This window comes from Hemitrygon akajei, chromosome 3 (assembly GCF_048418815.1).
Source record: "Hemitrygon akajei chromosome 3, sHemAka1.3, whole genome shotgun sequence".
Classification (NCBI taxonomy): domain Eukaryota; kingdom Metazoa; phylum Chordata; class Chondrichthyes; order Myliobatiformes; family Dasyatidae; genus Hemitrygon; species Hemitrygon akajei.
The window spans coordinates 180,585,467-180,607,754 of NC_133126.1; the positions used below are offsets into that span (position 1 = coordinate 180,585,467).

At 40.8% G+C, this 22,288-nt stretch overlaps 1 protein-coding gene and 2 long non-coding RNA genes across 4 annotated transcripts in view; 2 read left to right on the forward strand and 1 right to left on the reverse strand.

The window, feature by feature from the left end:
- LOC140725698 (uncharacterized) overlaps positions 1–5,566 on the reverse strand; it is a 28,035-nt gene extending 22,469 nt beyond the window's left edge. For both annotated transcript variants that reach the window (XR_012098418.1, XR_012098417.1), the window contains exons 1-4: positions 5,395–5,566; positions 4,850–5,043; positions 3,586–3,719; positions 1,456–1,729 (exon numbers count right to left, since the gene is read on the reverse strand). This is a non-coding gene — a long non-coding RNA (uncharacterized lncRNA). The remainder of the gene's footprint in view (positions 1–1,455; positions 1,730–3,585; positions 3,720–4,849; positions 5,044–5,394) is intronic.
- Positions 1–22,288, forward strand: part of LOC140725702 (uncharacterized) — a 66,545-nt gene that overhangs the window by 4,655 nt on the left and 39,602 nt on the right. The gene's annotated exons all lie outside the window — the stretch shown is intronic.
- chst2b (carbohydrate (N-acetylglucosamine-6-O) sulfotransferase 2b) lies at positions 5,689–11,577 on the forward strand. The gene has a single exon (XM_073041525.1). It carries the CDS (start codon positions 6,576–6,578, stop codon positions 7,839–7,841), a length of 1,266 nt encoding a protein of 421 aa, XP_072897626.1. The 5' UTR covers positions 5,689–6,575; the 3' UTR covers positions 7,842–11,577.

The following is a 22,288-nucleotide window of genomic DNA, read 5'->3' on the forward strand; positions in this document are numbered from 1 at the left end:
TACTGATTGATTTATTGACATACAGCGTGGAGTAGGCCCTTCCGGCCCTTTAAGCCGTGCTGCTCAGCAATCCCTCAATTTAATCCTAGCCTAATCACTGGACAATTTGCAATGACCAATTAAGCTGCCAATTGGTACATCTTTGAAAACCGGAGCACCCGGAGGAAACCTACATGGGAGAACATATACACTCATTACAGGGAATTGAACCTGGGTTGTTGGTACTATAAAGTGTTGAGCTAACCACCATGCTACTGTGTTGCCCCAGGTTCTGATATACTTGCTATCTAGGTGGCAGTGGTTCTGAGTTTGGGCAATGCTACTGGAGTAGCCTAGATGAGTATCTGTGACAAATTTTATAAATGGATACATCTTGCTGCAGTAGTGTACTGGTGGCAAAGGTCCTAAATCTTTAGATTCTTTGTTGGAGATGCTCATTTCCTGGCATTTTGTTGGCAGGAATATCAATTAGCACTAACCAATCTGTGCTTTGCATTGTCTGGTTCTTTTATATTGCTAGAGGAGGACATGGAAATGAACATTATGCTACCATCAAAATGTGTTCCTGCTTGTAACATTGTGATGGAATGAGGTCAATGGTGCAGCTAGAGATGGTTAGTCTTCAGGAGACTGGGATGATTGACCTCTTTTAACCAATGCCATTTGGTTTGATGTGTAACTCCAATCATGGCAGTGTTTTCTGCTTTGTGTATATTTGTCTTAAGGCTTCACAATGACAAATTGTCAAACTCTGCCTATGCTATCAAGGACAATCACTTTTGCCTTGGATTCAGCAGTCAGAACCTTGCATTGAAATATTTGGAGTCTAATAGTCCTGGCAAAATACAAACTTGGCATCAGTGAGCAGACTACTGGTCAGTATTGCCACTTTAATGGTCTGCCTACAATGTGTTTATGACTTCCATTGTGATTGAGGAAAAAGCTGGCTGCAAGTTCGTCGGACTGGACTCGTCCTGCTTTGGTGCAGACAGAACGTACCTGTGTAATTTTCAGCAAGATGCTAGTGTCAACCAATGTTAGAAGTTAGCCATTGATACCTCTTAACAGGAACCTATAGGTTGCATTTATCAATGGAATTCTAGTTCAGTGGTAAAGATGGGTATTTTAACAAATGGAAGAAGGCAAAAGAATTTAAAGACCCTAAATAATACAAATAAAGATCAATGAAAGGCCATCCAGATGGTGAAATCCACTTGTTATTTTCACTGCTATTAAAATTTATTGTCCATTTTATAACCTGAATTATTGGATCAAGGCTACAGTTAAGATCTATTAATAATATGTCAGGTCTGGACCTTTAAGGTGACCCAATTCAATTTCAAAACTGTAAAGACTGACAAAGTGCAAGCACCTAGCTGTTCAGGATTTAAATACTGGGTGATGTTGGAAAGCCAAACAATTATCATACAACATGAACTGATAGAAATATGTTACCTGGGAGGGAATTGAAGAGGACGGTAGTTTTGATAAAAGGTAATGTTCAGAGTAATCAGAAATGAAGACCCAGTCAGGCCAGGAAGTTGAAGAATTGTAGTTACTCAGCCGCCACATTCACGTTGAATATCAAGTGTCTCTCTCTCTGGAAAATCTAATTTTCCAGCACTTGGTCTTTTGGCCTTTGTGATTCAAGTGCTTGATACTTGCACCACCACCCAGTCGAACAGTACATTCTGGATTCCAACAGTCGTGGGCCAGTGGTTGAATGAGTCTTAAAGCACACAAAAAAATTGAGCAGCCTTAGGGAAAGAGAAGAAGGCAGCAGCTTCTTAACATAGAAGTTAAAGAACTGTGTTGCATGTGGCCCGAGGGAAATATAATTGCCTACCTACAGTCTGATTTTTATCCCTCAATTTTAGCAAGGCAAGTGCAATTAATCTGTTGTTGCATTTGTCATTCTGTCTGATCCACAGAAAGCAAGATGAGAGTTGGAGACAGCTGATTTGAGAAAGTACTACCATAATCTGATAGATAATTTAATAAAACAATCCCCTCTGCCTAATGATTGCTATAAATAATTAGTTGATTAACAACAAATAAAGAACATGATGCTTCCTCATGGATTGGATAACAGTGGACTTCAGTTTTCAGGTTGACCGCTTAACTATCTGTAAAGTTGAACATAACTCTTTCACAGTAAACTTGCACTTTACCCACCTCAGTATTTATTGATTACATAGACCAGATACTTTGTTTTAATTTATGTCCGCAGAATGCATCATGTTGCACAAGGAGTAGTGGACTTGTAAAGAAAATGCATTTAAGGAGGACAACTGTGAGGTGGGGGGAGAACCTTCTCACATCCATTAATTAATTGGGCATTGAGGATGAGGCTAACATGTTTTATGAGAGCAGGATTTAAATATCTCCTTATCTGAGGAGAGCTGGGACTCAGTTCTCAAATCGGTTAACTCAACCTCTCTTTGTGCTCGCCATTGCCTTTTACAGTTTAAGATTGTTCATAGAGCCCATATATCTAAATCTAAACTATCTTGATTCTACCCTAGCATTAGTCCGCTCTGTGATAAATGCAAGAGGGGCGTGGCCTCTCTCATCCATATGTACTGGTTCTGTCCTAGCTTGGAGAAATTCTGGAAAGATGTCTTCACTACGTTATCGTGTATTCTGAATCAGCACCTAGAACCAAACCCCTTAATTGCTCTGTTTGGTTTTTTGGGGTGAGACAGATTTATGTCTGGGTCCGACCAAATGCCGAATATTATCCTTTGCCTCTCTCCTGGCTAGACGCTTGATCCTCCTTAGATGGAGAGATGTTGCTCCGCCCACTCGTGCGCAATGGCTTAACGACATTATGGCCTGCTTGGACCTCGAAAAAATTCATTATTCAGTTCTTAATTCGGATCTAAAGTTCCATAAGGTCTGGGGACCTTTTATTGAGTATTTTCATAACCTTCCTCTTGACTAGGGTTTTTTTTTTGTTCTTCTTTTCGGTCCCTTGCTTTCAGCTCCCTTTTTTTTCTGGTAGTAGGCATTATTATCCTCTGTTGCTAAGTGTATTCACTGTCTGGGAGTTTGACTGTCCTGACCTATACTCTTTATATTGTGTTGTGGTCGGTCTGGAGTTGTTGTTTTTTTTCTTGTGTTGTGGGGCTTGGGGAGGACACTAAGCTTACTTGTCTTTAATTTAGGTGCTTTTTTGTTAAATTTTCTTCCTTTGTAGCATATTGTTATTGTATGCTTAATTTTGCACTGTATTAATGCTCCTCATTGGGATTTGGGGTTTTTAATTTGTAAAATGTTTTGAAAAACTAATAAAAAAAAATTTTAAAAAAAGAAAAAAAAAAAAAAAAAGAAAATAAATAAATAAATAAATAAACAGGTTTTATGAGGAATATGGCACACAACTGCCCATTTGTCTTGCCGCGTAGGCTGGTAAGAGGTAAAGGTCATGCTTCTGATGTTTTTCCAAAATTCTCTTTTTTTTTTAATGGTTGGATTGTAATGAAATAACTGAAGCCAAACAGTTTAGCAACACTTTTAACTGAAGTCTGCCAGACATCAGCAGTTTAATTGCTTGTTCATCAGTTTAAATGAAAAGTCACCGACCTGAAATGTTAACTGTTTCTCCACCAAAATGTGCTGCCAGATCTGTTGAGTATTTTGGGTATTTTCTGCTATCTTTGTCAGATTTGCTACATTTAAGATCTTGCCGTTTGAATAAATGATTCAATCAAATATTCCTGGCAACAAAAAGTACAATGATAAAGCATTATTGGAAGTTCAAAGTAAATTTTTTGCAAGCATGAATGTGTCGGGCATTTTCTTACAGGCATTTACAGGAAAATAAAGAATTCATGAGAAACTATAAATGATAAAGACTGATAAACAACCAATGTGTAAAAGAAGACAATCATGTAAATAATCATACAAACTGTAAATATATAATATTGGGAACATGTTGGAAAGTCCTTGAAAGTGAGTATTGGCTGTGCAGTCAGCTCAGCGTTGAGGCGAGTGAAGCTGTCCACACTGGTTCAGGAGCCTGATGACAGAGTAATAACTGCTCCTGAGCCTGGTAATGTGGAACCTCCTGCCCAATAGTAGTAGCAAGAAGGGACTATGTCCTGGATGATGATGAATGCTGTTTACTTGTGGCAGCACTTCTTGTAAATCTGCTCAATGATGTGAGCCACTGACCTTGCTTTTACTCATCGGCACTTGAGGAAATAAAGTAACCTTGGTGGTTTGTTTGAGGCTTGGTTTTAAGATTCTTTCTCAGCCACCCAAATACTTTGCTGGTGGACTCTGGACAGTGGTGTAGTTCTCAGCCTGAAACGTCGACTGTTTACTCTTCTTCCATAGATGCTGCCTGACCTGCTGAGTTTGTGTGTCTGTGTGTGTTGGATTTCCAACTTCTGCAGATTTTCTCTTGTTTGTCGGTGGACTAATCTGGCCTTAAGATTTTGGAAATAATTCCCAATGATTGGCATTTTTTTTTAATTGGGAGCTATCATAGAGCATGGACAGCTTGGTAAGAGACTTGGTTTCCACATAATACTTATTAAATGTACATCATGTATATTCTAGTGAAAGAATTGATATATTCACAGTGGGCATGCAGAATGTTAACAAGAACCTAATTTCTGAATGGACTGAGCTATCCCATAAGGACATCATCCATGTCTTCTTACAGGCCAGCTACCGTTACATTTAACCCCAGCATGGACACGTGGCACGGATACCTCAGTCTGCCATTTAATTTTCTATAAGGGTGGTTATATTTAAAAAAAAAGCCTGCACATTAGGTCAATGAAAAGTTAAAGAGTACTAAAGCAAAATGCTGCAGCTGCTGAAAATCTGAAATACACACCACATGGAATTTAAGTGAAATCTGCATTTGGAAGTTGATGATCGAATTTCCTTAAATGTCGCCGCTGGTCACGCACTTCCACTACAAACATCCCTTTTCCAGAACCACATCACCAGTGTCAGAATATGTCGCTTTTAAAGACGTTTGAAATGTGTTTTGGTTCAGACTGCTCGTATCTGCCGGGGGAAGTTCCCCTGTAAACGGAGAAGATAAAAGTGTCTTGCGATAGAGAAAGAATACGTTCTGGGACCTGTTTTGTCCGCGTATTTTTTTCCCCTCAGTAAATTAAATATGAGTTTGTAATATAGAAGGCTCTGCAAGTGACAGCGTGTGGGTTGGATCCGCCGATTAACGGAGAAACCTGACTTACTTATCGTAACGGCATCTGCGTGTACTTGCATTTCACTCTCTGTTAACAGTTTACCCAGACAAGTCTCATATAATGCCCCCCCCCCCCAAACTCGCACCTGGGTCGGTGCTGCATAAGTCCAGGCTCTCCTTTCCCACCACAACCCACCCTACCCTGAAACACCGTCACCCACTACCTTCTGTCACATATCGCGCTCCACGACGGGTGCAACTCCACAGCGATTCTCCCAACTCTTAACATTTGTGCCCATGCACTTGGTTCCGAGGAACCCCGCTTCCTCAACTGTCAATCCCTTCCGCTTCCCACCCTCTCCTCCTTTATATGTCCACGTTCTGAAAACCTCAGCCACCCTCTTGCCAATCATCAAACTCCCCAACTGTCAGCCCCCTTTCCTCCCCGCCTCACTCGCCCCATCATCTCCCCGCCTCTTCCGCAACCCTTAACCCCCAGCAGTCCGGCTCTCTCCCGCCGCGCTCTTCCCTGCGCCCGGGGTGGCCGAGTGACACCGCCGGCCAGTTAACGGGCCCCAGAACCGACCCGCCTCGGACCCAATCCGCGTTATCCCAGCGCGGGGCGGGACTCCGCTCGTTTGCCAACCGCGGCTACAAGAGAGCGAAGCGGAGAAATCTGTGCAGAGAGGGGTGGGTAGAAGCAGAAATCCTCTCTCAGCCCCCTTTTATCTATTAAAAAATAAACATTACCTGTGTAGTGAAAAGATCATAAAGAGGGGAGAGAGAATTCTGAACCGAATCACCATGAGATCGAGAGCATTAGAGCACCGCCTCGCCGGTCTCGACGCACTAAAAGGCTCACAGGAGCAAGACGGAGGCTGCCACCGGAGGCTATCTTGTTAAGTGACTGAGGGGGACGGGTCGAAGTTGGGAACAGGACTCGCGAGGATCCCCAAGAAGAGGAGAAAAAAAATCCGAGGTAAGAGTTGGCGAAGAGATCGGACGCAGGGGGCACGCACATAATTCAGACACACAGATGCGTGACAAAAAACAGGAAGAAGCCCGTCTGTGCTTAGCTCGCACGGAGGCGAGGGGACTGTGTGCAATGCGGAGGGACTGAACCTCTCGCTCCCATTCGGAACGGAAGGGGAGTGCAGCGACGGAGGAGGAGTAGCGGAATTAAAGGGAAGAAAAGTTGACGGCTTGTGATGTGAGACCAGGAGAGGGAGAGCCCCGTCAGGCAGCCGGAGCAGCCGTCTCCCCAAACACCCTTACATGGCCGGGGTTCCGATTCTGTTAGAGCTTCTGGTTCCAGGCATCGGAGGGGGTTGAATAGAGGTGCCCACGATGCTACAGTGAGTTATTGTGTTTTTATTTTTTCCCCGTCGGAAAGAAATAAAGGACAATGAAGGTTCTGCGCAGGAAGGCGGTTTTCTTGGTGCTAGGCTACGTCCTACTGGTGGTGCTGACAATGCTACATTTCACAGACTATAAGGGCGCCAAGGAGTGCAGCCAGGTGAAGTATGTGCCCTACCCGCTGCGCTACACCGTGGAGCACCAGCGAGCCCCGGCGCCGCTCAACGCGTCCGCCAAGCGGCAGCATGTCTACGTGTTCACAACATGGCGATCCGGCTCGTCCTTCGTTGGCGAGCTCTTTAATCAGAACCCCGATGTCTTCTTCCTCTACGAGCCCATGTGGCATATCTGGCAGAAGCTGTACCCGGGCGACGCGCTCACATTGCAGGGAGCGGGTCGGGACATGCTGGGCCACCTCTACCGCTGCGACCTCTCCATCTACCAGCTCTACAACGGGGGTAACAATGTCACCAGCATGGGCATCTTCGGCGCGCCCCGCAACAAGGTGGTCTGCTCCTACCCGCTCTGCCAAGCCTACAGGAAGGAGCGGGTGGGCCTCATTGACGAGCACGTCTGTAAGAACGAGTGTCCACCCCAACATCTGGACTCCCTGGCGGCCGAGTGCCAGAAGTACAGCACCATCGTGATCAAGGGCGTTCGTATCTTCGATCTTAGCGTGCTGGCGCCTCTGATGAGGGACCCTACTATCGACTTGAAGGTGATTCACCTGGTGCGGGACCCTAGGGCTGTGGCCAGCTCCCGTATCAGATCCAGGAACGGGCTGATCCGGGAAAGCCTGCAGGTCATGAGGAGCAAGGATCCCAAAGGACGACGGCTCAAGGTGTACGACGGCTACCAGAGGAGTCGGCGGGACGCGGTGGATTACCACGCCCTTAACGCGCTGGAGGTGATCTGCAGCAGCATGGTGAGGACGGTGCAAATGGCCAGGGAGCCACCACGCTGGCTCAAAGACAACTATCGGGTGGTGCGCTATGAGGACCTGGTGGAGGAGCCCATCAGATACCTGAAGGACATGTACCACTTTGTCAATCTATCTCTCAGTCAGGACCTGGAGAGGTTCGTCCTCAACATGACCATGGGTTCCAGCTACAACAACAAGAAGCCCTTCAGTGTGTCCTCACGGAACGCCACGCAGGCTGCCAATGCCTGGCGGACCCAGCTGACCTACTCCCAGATCAAACAGGTGGAGGAATACTGCCAACAGGCCATGGACTGGCTGGGCTACCAGAAGGTCCAAACGCCTGAGGAAGTCAAGGATTTCAGCAAGTCGTTTGTGACCAAACTCCGGCTCTGAACAGTAGGACAGAGGTGATGCAGTAAACCAACCCATGAGCAGCGGAGGGCAAACCCCCAACGTGTTTGGTTTCTAACCATGCTCAGATCTAAATCTGACAGTGGGGTTCTGTCAGGGGAAGGTGAGGTGGAGGGTTTTGTGAGGTACCTCCTTTCTCTGGCACACACAGACACATTGGCATTATTGTACACCCACAGACCTATTTGCACAATTGCCTTCATCTATACACCCACAGATGCTCAGAGTTTCCTTAGCATCAATATACACTCCCATGAAAACGCTCAACCAGGCACAACTTTACATTCACAGACACACATTACAATTTCTTCCACTCCCAACATTCTAACATTACCCATACAGACTTAGCCAAACACATACCCTTCAACTGACAAAACATTAATGTACTGACACTGACATTGCTTGGTATAACTCATTCACTTTACTACTTACGGCAAAAAGCTGTTGAGATGTGAATCATCTGATGATTTTTAAGGGAAGTTTTTCATCATCAGGTGTTGACAAAGGTACAAAACATTCATTTGTTCACCGGAAATACTTGATCTTTGGGTTTAAAGTTGTTATATATGTTGCTCTATGAATACATATATGTATATATAGGTTTTGTTGTCTGGTTAAATGAATAAATTGATAATTTATCATTTTTTAAAGAAAGTATTCTATTATATGATGGCATGTGACTGTAGATTTGTGAGTACAGTGCTTTACTGCCAAAGGTCAACAAATCAGGATCCTTTCTGTTCATTTTTTTTGCTCGAATGTTCTTCCCACACAAGTACGTTTGTCCTTTCCCTTACAATGTGCAAATCAAAGAAGCTGTTGCAAAATAAATCTTTTTTTGACCCTTAATCTTATTCTTATTGTGTCATCGCAAGAAATCAACCCCAAAATACCAAAAAAGCCGTTAAAAATAGCCTTTGTTTTGATAATTGAAATTTGACATGATAAAGTTCAGCACAACATGTTGTTCTTGTAATTACAAGAAACCACGCTGATGGGGTTTTTGTATTTTATTGAGGGTCTTTGCAACATTTACAATATGCAGTATTTTAAGGGGCTAAGGGATATATTGAGCAACGTGCGCCCAGAAAGATTTTTTTCCCATTAATACCCAACTCAAAACATCACACAAGGAGTTTTCTGTTACATCTCTGTCACCAATACCAAAGGTATAGAATTAAATGCATTGATTCTGTATAGAAGTTATTTCAATAATGTTATTTCTAAATGTCCTTAAGTCATGGGTGGCAGCAGAATTTTGTTGGACTGTTTCAGAAGGCACAGTGCCTATTTACTGGAATATGTACAAGATATATACCACATCTTGTAAACAGTTTTGGAGTAACAGCTACAATTTGAAAATTGAGGTCTCGGGAGAAAACACTAAAATAGAGACATACTGTAAATTTTGGTTGCTGCACTTCATTATATATTCTAGGGTGATTACTATTTGGCAAAACCAAGATGCATTTATAAGATAGTCTTGAGGTTTGGACCTAAGTATTAGATGAACGCATTCAGATAGTTAGAATGCAGGTGAAGGAAATTTATTGGGTTCCATATAGCAGGAGAACAGTGCAGCTAGTGTTGACTTCTCAAGGTAAAAGTGCCTTTATCTTGCTTTGGTCTTGTAATAGTAGTATTACATTGTGCTGGACATGCTCGCACTCCTAAAAAAAATAAATAAATAAATGAATGACTATTTATTAGATGTTGGAAGGTTCCTTTGCCAGTGTTGTCCCGTAGAAACAAGCTGCGTGATGTATCCTTCCTCACCAGCCCTGTGAGGTAAATTACCACTATTGAAATGGGACCTGACCCTTAGTACTGGCCGTGAATGCTGCTTCCTCTGAAAACTATACTACTGGCTGGCTGCTTCTGCCCTGTCAGCCAACTCATGCTTGGTTGACAACTCTCAGATTGAGCTTGTCTCCCTCATACTGCTGTCAGGCAAAATTACCTTGCCATTAGCGTGAAGAGGTAAGAGGGTCTGTGTATGGTAATGGGAAGGTTTAAGGGGATAGCTGTCATAGAACTTCAATGATTTACTAAAGGTCAATAAAAACAAACTGACTTCTACAGTCGTTCTACTTAATACTAACTAAACCAACTATGAGAAATGATTTCATTCACCAGCTTAAAAATGCACGCAAACCAGCAGATGGATCAGTAAGCACAGCTTGCTGCATGTGTTTGAGAAATCGTGTGTATCTTCTCTTCCACATTGAAATGAGTGGGCAGTATAGCAGCAGGTTCTCACTCTCTACCCTTTGGATAAAGGCAGTGGATTTGGTGTAAAACCTACATCTAGAAAACTGAATAAAACAATTCAGCAGCTGCCAAGCAAGACAAGGTAAAAACATCGTCATTTCATGTTGTTACCATCTTGTAATGCAGAGTGGGGTGCTCATCATTAATTTTTGTTAGTGTGATCCAGAATTAAGTACTAAATTGCAGGTTTGTGCTGGAGCTGGTCCATGGACCAAGCTGCTCATTCCAAATCCTACCAGTGCAAGAAGTTGTAAATTTGGGGCTCTTTTTTTTTAAAGAGTGGGGCAAAGTCTGTAAGGTCAGAGATTTCTTAATAGGACCTTGTCTGCTCTCTTAAAGCTTCAATTGCTGGAACACCAGAAATTTAGAGGCAAGAGTCTAAACAGTAGTGCTGGTTATACTGCAGGATCAAACAGGTTGTCAGTCAACGTTCCCTCTAATTTTCTTTACAGCTGTGCGGACCAACCATTGCTCTGAGTAGGAAGTTTTAACACCGCTTGAAAACTGCACGGCACTTTATAATAACATTATATAAAAGAAAATTCCAGCTGCACAGCTACAAAAGCTACGTGCATGGGGGCATTTCAGGTACTGCTGGGCTGAGCATCTGCGCAGCTTAGAGGGAACAGTATTGTCAATGAAGTTCAGGGCATTTCAGCTGTGGTCATAGGCACCAGACCTCAAGTGGGTGTTCAAGTTTATTGTCATTCAACCATGTACAGTATACTGCCAAGCGAGACAATGTTCTTCCAGACCAAGGAGTACAACACGATGCATACAACTCACACACATAACACATGAAGTAATATTACCACAAATAAATTAACAAATAATAAGGTGCAGATACAATACAAGCTTCATACGTGACGAGACCTGGGTGGAGGCTGGGAGTTCAGTAGTCTTACAGCCTGGGGGAAGAAGCTGTTTCCCATCCTAACAGTGCTTGTCCTAATGTAACAGTACCTCCTACCTGATGTGGGTGGGGCGGGGTGGGTGGTGTAGGAGTCAAAGAGATTGTTGGATGTATTGCAAATCTGAGCTCTTTCCATTTTACATTATTGTTGGCAAATGGTCCTATGGGGAAAAAAAAGAAATGGTTGGCAGACTTCAGTGAATGTATAAAGCTTTTAGGTATGCAGTGAATTTGTGAGTTCACTTTGAAAATAAGTAATATTGGGACTTATTAAAAGTGATACTTGACGTAATAAGACAAACTACCTGTTTAAAGACGTATTTGTTGACCATAATTTCTAACCATGAATGCTGCCAACTGTGTTCGAGAATTAAATGATGAATCCCTTAAATTTTGCATCTCCATAAAATGTTGTCTTTTTTGTAACAATGTCTCTTCTCTTTCTGCCCATGCAATCTTTATGTAACAAAGCAGGAATTTGACACACACTCATGTAAAGAATGTAAATGGTTTAATAAAATAAATTAATTTAAAGTGGCAATTAAATGTCTTATTTCTTCCTATATTTACAGGTTCAGCTATTATGTCTGTAAACGAAACAACTAGGAAAATGTATATTGTAGTGCAGTTATTTTAAGTGTTGCTGGCTTGCAGAAGAATTATTGTGGGATAGGATTACTCACGTTTATAAGGGCAAGAATTTGAATTGTCATTTTTGATAGAACCCATAGATAATATCCCCCCCCAACAAGATGTATTCACCCTGATTTCAGAAGTTAACTTTAACACAAAATAATCATTATCTACTTGTATCAGTGCTATCCACTTCTGTAGAAAAAGTTACCAACAATCATGGGAAGATATGATTGCCTAAGTCATGACAGGGCACATACCGAATGAATGATCAGTGCAATATTCTTCCTGAAAACTGAAGACCATATATATTTATGGAATGGTGCTTCCTTAATGGACAGATCCATGATATGTGTATATTAAAACAACTTGGGACATTAGGTGGCTACTTACTGAAAATATCAAACACACATTAATCCAAGCAGGTCTTGAGAATATTTGTTTATTTTTCTTATTATTTCTGAGTACAAATGCCAGATTATTTAATAAATACCTTCCTGTTCACTGTACTCTCTAATCGAAGGTGGGCAATGTGTATGCTTGTCATCAGGTCTGTGTAAGCTTATTGAATTAAATCTTAAGTTACAATCTATTGTATACTTTGGTCATGAGCACATTTTTTTAAAAAAAAGGTCTGTTTGCTGTTTAAAATCTTTTCCAGTTATAATATTTTGATTTTAAATTACCACCTGATCTCTTTTATACAGTAGTTTTCAACCAGCTAAGAGTTATTCAGCAGTTGGATAACTCAATTACTTTTATTTGGATTTTGAAACATCTTTAAATTGTTGGCATGCTTTGGGGGGGATTTCTTTGGATGAGGAACCAGAAAACTGAGAAATGCCAATGCAGCTAACTTGAGGCCAGTTAGTTTAATATCTATTGTTAGCAAGATGCTAGTCAATAATCAAAAGGAAATAACCATTCCATTTCTTGTCTTTGTAATCTGCAAGTGATGTTTCTCCTGATTGGATAAATAGGATGAACAAAAAGTATTATTTTATTTTACAACAACCACCATAATCATCAAACTGTTTTCGTCTGATGGTTGGTACACTAATTCTTGGTACCAGTTTCTTCCTGAGCCTAGGTAGTGGATAGCCATCACAGTGATTAGGCAAAACCTGGCAAATGGAGTTTAATGTGGGGGGAATGTGAAGTTGTGCACTTTGATAAGAGGAATCAAAAGGCAAATCATCACTTCAATGGAGACTTCAAATGAGTGAACCTCTAGTTGTGCTAGTTCATGAACCATAAAAAGTTAACAGGCAGGTCCAACAAGTAGTTAAGCCAAATGGTATGTCAGCCTTCATAATTAAGTGTATGATGTTATAATATTGAGAATAGGGATGCCTTTAACAGTTTTGCAGGATGTTGGTGATGTCACATTTGGAATGCTGTGTGCAGTTTTGGTCCTCTTATCTGTATCTAAAAGGAAATGGGGGTAGTCTAAAGGAGAGCCACTAGACTAATTTTTAGGATGATGGGGTTGCCCTATCAGAGGATAAAGAATTCGGGCTTGTATTCCTTGGAGTTCAGAAAGAATGAGGGGTGACCTGATTCAGACATATGATCTAAAGGAACTTGACGTATAGAAGTTTGGCTGTGTTCACTAATATGTGCATCACCAATGAAGGGACATAGCTACAAAATAAGGGCTGGTCATTTAACACCAAGGTGCATAGAAATTTCATTCCTTAGAGGGCAGCGTGTCTTTGAGGGTGGTGGAGGCCAGATCATTAGATGTATTTTAGTGGGAGATAGATAAATGTCTGAAAGACTGAGGAATTGAGAATTATGGGGGATTATTACAAGAAGAGGACTTGAGACCAATGTAGTTCAGCCTTGGTCATAATGAATGGCAGAACAGGCTTGAGGAGTTCACTGGCCTTTGCCTCCTGTTATCTCCTTGTGCAGGGTTGTTTGTTCTGTGGATAGCTGTGGCTTTTCATTCACAGAATGAGACTTGGCAGTGAATGTGCATAGATCGTTGGCAACAACCAGGTCTTGATCTCGAACACAAGAGATTCTGGAAATCAAGAGTAACATACAAAATGCTGGAGGAACAATGGAGGTCAGGCAACTTCCCCCTTCCTTTCCAGTCCTGATGAAGGGTCTTGCCTGGAAACGTCAACTGTTTATTCTTTTCCATAGATGCTGCCTGACCTGCTGAGCTCCTCTAGCATTTTGTATGTGTTACTGAGGTCTTAAAATCTCTGCTTAGATACTGATTAAAGGTGGTAATTCTGGCTAATATTTAACTGAGCTCCTTTGGCAGGAGTCCAATGCCAATCTTGGAAGTCAGTGAACCCATATAGTTTCAGATCTGATACTTTCCTCAGTGGTTAGTACAGAGTTATTGATGAGAGTTGGAGAACTCTAATGGAGAACAGTCTCTTTGGCCCACAATGTTGCACTGACCCTTAATCTACTCAGATCAATCTAACCCTTCACATCCACATAGAATTCCATTATTTTCTTTCACTCATGTGGCCATTTAAGAGTCTCTTAAACATACTTAATGTATCTGTCTCTACTACTACCGCTGGCAGCTCGTTCTATGCACCTACCACTCTGTTTAAAAAAAAATAAAAAATTCCCCTAACATCCTTCCCTTATACTTTTCTCCAAACATATTGAAATAACATCCCCTCATACAAGTCATTTTCACCCTGGAAAAAGTCCCTGGCTGTCCATTCTATCTATGCCACTTATAATTTTATACACCTCTATTAAGTCACCTCTCATTCTCCTTTACTTCAAAGAGAAAAGCCCTAGCTTACTTTACTGATTCTCAGGATTTGCTTTATTTTTAACTTTACATTCCACTGGGCTCTTTCTCAAAGTCATGGTGCAAAGGTTTGTAAACTAGCAGGAATAAACATCTAGGAACTGGATGTTTTTGAAATTCTATTCTACTTTATAGAAAATTTTATGGATTCACATTACAGCAACACTTTAACAAGAAGTCCTTATGTTTTATGTGAAGTTGTTCTGTTTGACGTACTTTGCAATCTGTTATTGGCACCATATATGTGCAGTTACTAACTGCTAGCAAGAGATTCCTTTGCATACTAAGTGTTACCAGTGGTGTGTTCTGCCATAATGCCATAGATTGTAAACAAATTACATGTAGTGTTGCAATCCGTTAGCAATCTACCACCACAAAATTTTAATCTCTTTCAACACTTAGCCTCTTACACATATCTATATATTAGTTATGATATTCATAACTAATTTATCACAAGTAATTAAAGAATCAACAATCTGGAAAATTGTTAGAACAAAGTCATAGAGCAGTCCAGCATGGAAATGCTCTCTTCTCACTGTTGCCATCGGGAAGGAGGTACAGAAGCCTTAGGTCCCATATTGCTTGGATAACTTCATTCACCTTTACTCTGAAATAATTCCATAAGCTATGGATTCAAATTTAACTCTACAAATCATGCTCTCAGTACTTTATCTATCTATCTATTTATTGCATCTGCTACCATCAGGAAGGAACTTCATTCGCCACCACTCTAAACTGGATCATTGAACACAATCTATGGACTCACCTTCAAGGACTCTATAGCTCAAGTTCTCAGTATTATTTATTTCCTTATTGGTATTTGTCTTTTGCTCACTGGTTGCTTGTCAGTCTTTGTAATTATTTATCATTCTATTGTACTTTGATCTACTGTGATCTCAGGGAAAATGAATCTCAGGGTGGTTTTGGTGACATACACATGCTTTGATAATACACTTAACTACGAACGTGGGACTGTGTTTGTACGGTGAGTCAGATGTGGGAAGTGAAAGCTGGAGGGATCTGAGAATGGTCTGTAACCAGGAGTTTCTGTAAGTCAGGATCTCTGTCAGCCGAGATTGCAGAAGTTGTGCAGGTTGGATAATTAGCTACAGATTAATGGAGATCTTAGTTAACTTTAGTTCTTATTTAGATCTTAGTTGGAGTTAGCTAATTACTACACATGCTGAGCCACAGGACTTGATGGATTACAGATGTCAGGCCAGGAAGGTTCAACTCTCATGCTATGAGCAATTTACAGTAGTCAAATGACCTATCAACCCACATATTTCTGGGATGTGGGAGGAAATCCATGAGCACACAAGATAAAGTGTGATCTCCTTATAAACAGCACCAGTGGTCTGAATCAAACCTGGGTCATTGAGCTGTGAGACAGCAGCTCTATAAGCTGCAGCACTGTGCTGCCCTGAAGTTTGGGTAAAATATTTTAAAAGTACCATTATATCTGATCGTATCTAACTTTGTAATGTTACCTTACATATGTAAGATTTTTATGGTTTGTGATGTTGCAGGATTCTTAGTTACTGTTGATAAGTGGTACATTTTTCCTGTTTTCCTGTCAATAGAAAATTGTAAGATTCCAGTTTCCTTCTGTGTGGAACTATTTTGTTACCATACCTCTGTTCTTTCACCTCCTGTGATTGATGCACTTCCTTCCAATAGTTTCTTCCTTCACAATGACTCCTTTGACTCTTTGGGATATACTGAAAATGATGTGAAATGTTGGTTTGATTTCTGAAATGCACTTGCATCAAATTTCTCTGATGCAAGAATGAAAATGGTTTAAACAATAAATTTTGAATTTTAATTTTGTTTTACAGTTTTTAAATTGGTCATCATATGACAAGTTATCTTTATGTGTTGCTCTCATCTCAACTCTGAACTGATTCCAGAACATTCTGACTCACTTTCAAAGACTCTACAACTCATGTTCTCAGTATTAATTATTTTATCTTTAAAATTTTCAGTTTGTCATCATTTTGTACATTGTTTATATATAGATTTTCATAACTTTGATTATATTTTCTTGTAAATGCCTGCAAGAAAACAAATCTCAAAATAGTATATGGCAACATATACAGACTTTGATGAAGCACCTTGACTTTTCTTACAAACATCCTTGGTGGAATAAATCTTTAAAGTCACAAATATTTTCTGCCCTCTGTACAACTTTTGTCAGGAAGCCACGTAGGTAACATAATCAATTTTAAACAGAAAGATTCAGTTTTTATTACATACCTGGAAGTGCCTTTTGGGTTGAATTTTTTAAAAAGAATTTGCTCTAGTGTGGTGGTGTTCAGAATCATGGAATTTCCCGAGGAACATTACAGTCAGTGAAGTCCTTTTTAGTGTTCTTGTTAAAGCAATGCGAGAAATCTTCTGTAGGAATTTGCAGAGAATATCTGGTGATGGAGGAGTAGTTGCCGTTGTCATGGCATGCAGTAAATGTCATGGTACATTAAAGTATGATGAGAACATCCATTCCTTAAGCTTCTTTAATTGCCCTTCTTTGAGCTGTGAAACAGTCATCTTCTTTTACAGTGACAACCCCACTATTGGGTGAATTATACTGGTGTGTCTCAGCTATCAAAAGGATCTGCTGAAAATACGCTCTATCATTTTCCTGAAATGAAGTGTAAAAATGTTATGTTAGTATGCAACAGGTTGTTGAGATTTTGAAAGAACAAGGTGATGTTAGTTTAAAGCCCAGCATCTGATAACAGGTGCACTAAACCGATGTGTTTGTTGGCTGAGAAAAATCCAAAGAATTCAACAATAATTCATTGAAAGGGGAATTCAGTGAAAACCTGTACGTAGATGCTTGACAATAGTTGGGTGGAAATATTATGATAATGACAAGAATAAAGGCAATTCATTTCTAATATTTAATATACAATGGGAATAAAATATATTTGTTTGCATGTTCGTGGTTGTTAAAGATAAGTGTTTTTTTCAGCGATATATTGAACACATTTTGCTTTAGATGGGATGTTGGGGTCATTTGCAGTGTTACCATCTAATCTTGTTAGAGTGAGGAAATCAATTATTCAACGCATCTCTCTTTTTGAACTTGCCCTCCCCCCCCCCCACCTTAAATGCGTGCTCTCTGGTACGAGACATTTCGACTTTGCAATAAAAGATACTGTCTGTCTACTCTATCTATGCCTCTCACAGTCTCATAAACCTCTGTTGGATCTCTGCGCAGCCTCCGCTGCTCCAGGGAAAACAGCACAAGTCTGTCAAATCTCTCTTCATAGCACATGCCCTCTAATCTAAGGTGGCATCCTGGTAAACCTCTTCTGCACCTTCTGCAAAGTGTTGATTTAATGGGACAAATGGCCAGATTCTGCTCCTATGTCCTATGGTCTTATGAAATCAGTCCATAATGCAGCCACCAAACACTTTCTTGAACAAGGTACTGTATTTCCCTTTGCCACAGGAGGCCATTCAACTCACTGTCCATGCTAGTTCATAGGGCATTATCATTCCCACACGAATGTACCTTGTAAACAATTACCTTCATACTCTCACTAATTTTGCCGTCCACCTATACAGGAGTAATATGGTGGCCAATTAATCTTCTCACTCTTATATCTTTGGGATGTGACAGGAAACCAGAGGACACCAATGCAGTCACAGGGAGAACACAGAGGCAGGGTACAGATTGCATTGAAGTTCAGGGTGGAACCCAGGTAGCTGGATTTATGGGGTACAACTATGCCACTAGTAGGGTACAGGAAGAAGCAACTTTGTACTTGTGCAGTTGCATGGGTGATTAAAATTTTGTGAATTAAATTTAATTTAATTGTTTATGTCTGTGGTAGCGTGGATGGGAGGGGAATGAAAGAGGTGCGGTTAAAATTAGTAGGATGCTGTACTCAAGATTAATTACACCCCAGTCAAAGACATTTTAGTATTCAGTTTTCTCGAGCTAAAATTGGAATCTGGATTCAGAGATCTCCGCCCTGACGCAACCGAATAATGTTCCAGTTATTCACATCAATACAGTTCCCAAACCAGCTGAAACTCGGGTCCTTCAAACACTCTTCAATCCAACCAAATAGTTATAAGACATATGAACAGAATTAGACCGTTCCATCATGGCTGATTTTATTATTCCTCTCAACCCCATTGTTCTGCCTTCCCCCTGTATCCTTTAACACTGTTACTAATCAAGAATCTATCAACCTCTGCTTTAAATATACTCAATGATTTGGCCTCCACAGCTGTCTGTGACAATGAATTCCACAGATTCGCCACCTTCCGCCTAAAGAAATTCCCCCTGATCTCTGTTCTAAAGGCACATCCTTGTATATCCTAGCTGTGCTCTCTGGTCCTAGACTTCCCCACTACTGGACACATCCTCTGCATGTCTACTCTATCTAAGCCAGGGGTTCCCAACCTGGGGTGCCCGCACCCCCAGGGGGTGCGAGATGGAATTTCAAGGGGTGCGACAAAGAGTGGCTTGTGTCCTTGAGTGACGAGTCATCTCTCAGCCAGCTGCCAGTGTGCCTTGAGAAGTGGTAGTAATGTTTGTCCCAAACCCACTCCAGTGTCCCGCTGCCCGAGTCAACGTTAAGGAGTCTCATCAGTGTTACCTGGGAGTTACACCTCAGAGTTGAGGAGTCTCATCAATGTTAGCTAGAAGGTTACATCTCAGAGTTAAAAATCATCTCATAATGCCAACATCTTTATGCATCCCGAATCAACCACCGAGTAACGACTTCACGTTAAAACCAAACCTGTAGACAGTAGGTAAATTATTCAATTATAAAATTTTAAAAAGCTGCATTTTGATTAAAAAGCAGTTGAAGTCATTCATTTGTATTTGGCTCAATGCATTAAAGAAGTTTTTGAATTTAAAAGGTTTTTTTGTTGAGTTGTTGATAATTTTGGATAGTGTTAGTTGAGGAGGTATCATGGTTAGCACCGAGGACTTTGAATCGTGTGGTGGTAGTTCATATCTCTGGTAATCATAGAAAACAGGTGTGTAAATTCAGTAGAGAGTAGCCTAATGAGTCGTGTCACGTTCTCGTAGCATTTCCACCTGACAATTTATCTTGGCGTAACCACAGATAATATCGTAATATAATATTCGAAAGCGTATTTCTCGCGATACTTTGCTATAGGCATGTCTGGTTGAGTAAAGCAGTCATCCCTGACTTAGTCAGATAGTTTTCCTCATATTAGCTCATATTTTTCTCTTTACCCTTAACCCTTCATTAACCCTTCATCATGTCAAAAAGAAGGAAATGGAATGCTGACTATGTGTGCTTTGGTTTCACTTGCACAACAGGAAATGATGGCTTGCAAAAACCCCAGTGCATTCTTTGTAGCGTTGTGTTTTCCAACTCAAATCTGAAGCCATCCAAGCTTCAAGAGCACTTCAAGAACAAGCATGGCGGAGCTGATGTTGAAGGACATGATGTTGGGTCATTGAAAATCAAAAGAGCTTGTTTTGATTCACAAGGAGCTCTTCCAGAGTTAGGTTTTGTTTCTGCTGAAAAACCATTACTTCTTGCTTCAAGTGGCACATAAAGTGGCCAAATCCAAGAAGCCCCAAACAATTGCGGAAGATCTCATCAAGCCATGTGCACTGGAAATGGCAACAATTACCCTGGGCAAAGAAGCAAGAAAAAAATTTGAACAGGTGCCCCTATCAAATAATGTCATTCACAACCGAATCAGTGATTTGAGTGAAGATATTTTGGACCAAGTCACCTCAGATGTCAGAGCTAGTCCTCTTAAAATCTCTATTCAGTTGGATGAGTCAACTAATGTCTCCAGTTGTAGTCAACTCATCACATTAGTGAGGTATGTCAATGATGGTGCTGTAAAGGAAGATTTCCTGTTTTGTAAAGATCTGAAAACAAACACAACTTCAAAGGATGTGATACAGCTGGTGAAAGACTTCTTTGCCAAACATGATTTAGATATCAAAGTCATTGGTTCTGTTTGCACTGACGGGGCACCTGCAATGCTTGGAAATAAAACTGGCTTTTCTGCATTGATGAAAAAGGAGATTCCAGACTTGCAAGTTACCCATTGTTTTCTTCATCGGCATGCTTTGGCATCAAAAAAATTGCCTCCAAATTTGAAGAAAGTCCTTGATACTTGTGTGAAGATCATCAACTGGATTGGGGGCGTGCTTTGAACCATCGCATCTTCAAATCATTTTGAGGATCTGGGAAGTGAGCATTCAGTTTTGCTTTTCCACACAGAAGTCTGTTGGTTGTCATGATGACAAGCTTTAACCCGCTTCTCTGAACTGTGGGAAGAAATCAAAGTTGTTCTGGAGGAGCGTGAATGTGATCTGGTTGGGGCAATGGAATCACAGGAATTCACCCAAATGCTGGCTTACTTAGCTGACAATTTCACTCGTATAAATGACCTGAGTGTTTCTCTTCAAGGAAAATGGATAAACATCTTGAAGGCTTGTGAAAAGTTGAATGCCTTCAAAGAAAAGTTATGTCTTTGGCGTAGAAGGCTGGAAAGAGGCAGTCTTTCAAATTTTCCTTCACTAGAAAAGATGGTTGATGATGCTGGATCCATAACTCCTACTGTGCGTGAAGAAGTTGTGACTCATTTGGAAATGCTGTCAGAATTGTTTGATGGATATTTTGCTGAGGAGACCTGAAGATATCAGAAGAATGGATCATGAATCCATATTCCTACAATTTGGAGAAAATGTCAGATGATGAAGAGCTGAAGGTAGATCTTATTGATTTGCAGACAAATTGAGCTCTTGAAATGCAATTTGAAAGTAAGACTTTGGAGGAGTTCTGGTGTGCAGCACTGGATATGTTCCCAAGGCTTGGTGGAAAAGCACTCCGTGTCCTCATTCTATTTGCAACAACATACTTGTGTGAATCTGGATTCAGTTCTCTTTTGTCAATCAAGACATAATCTAGGAATCGCCTGAATCCACAGGCAGACCTGCGGATTGCAGTCAGCAAGAAAGTTCCATGTTTTGACAAAAATCATAAATGAGAAGCAGGAGCAAAGAAGTCAGTGAATTTTATGTTCACAATTGGGATTGATTTTACTGTTTACAATTTTTTCTGAATAAATTAGAATCTAATTGCTCAATTTATGTTTGCATTTTATGCACTGAGTTAAAAGCTTATTTTTTTTAAGTTCAATTTGTTCACCCGCAGTATTGTATGTGGTTCAAAAATTAGAAATTAGACGACTTCATCTTCCAATGTGATATACTTACTTTTGTAGGGGGTGCGAACACTAATCAAACATTTCCTAGGGGTGTGGGGCATAGAAAAGGTTGGGAACCACTGATCTAAGCCTTTCACTATTCTGTATTAAATCCTCTCTCCCCAACATTTTTCTGAGTTTCTGTGAGCACAGACCCAGAGCCATCAAATGCTGTGCTCTGGCTGTCTGCATCAATCTGTCTGTACTTTAAGTGCTGAGAAATTGTTGGAATGCAACTTTGCTTTGTCATTTTAAAATCACCCCCAAGTTAGGCATTTTGTGCTGGCTCAAGGCATGCTTGAACATTGCTATTAACAGCATCCTCTAGAGTGACAGATTTTTCATTCTTCGGAGGATAATGAATCTATATTTAACATTTCAACATAGAAAAGACAAGGTACCTCATAGTACTCCACAACGCCTGCAACTGAGAGTTTGCTAATTGTAGATGCGAAGAAAAAATGTAATGTTTTGGTAAATGTTGTACTATTGTCTGTAGTTCTAGGCACACTACAGAAATGATGTGACTAAGCCAGTAAGGGTGCAGAAAGAATCAACAAGGATGTTGTCTGGTTTGGAGGGCTTGAGTTCTTT

Coding starts and splice junctions, on each gene's coding strand:
- chst2b (XM_073041525.1), top strand. CDS start 6,576: ATGAAGGTTCTGCGCAGGAAGGCGGTTTTCTTGGTGCTAGGCTACGTC.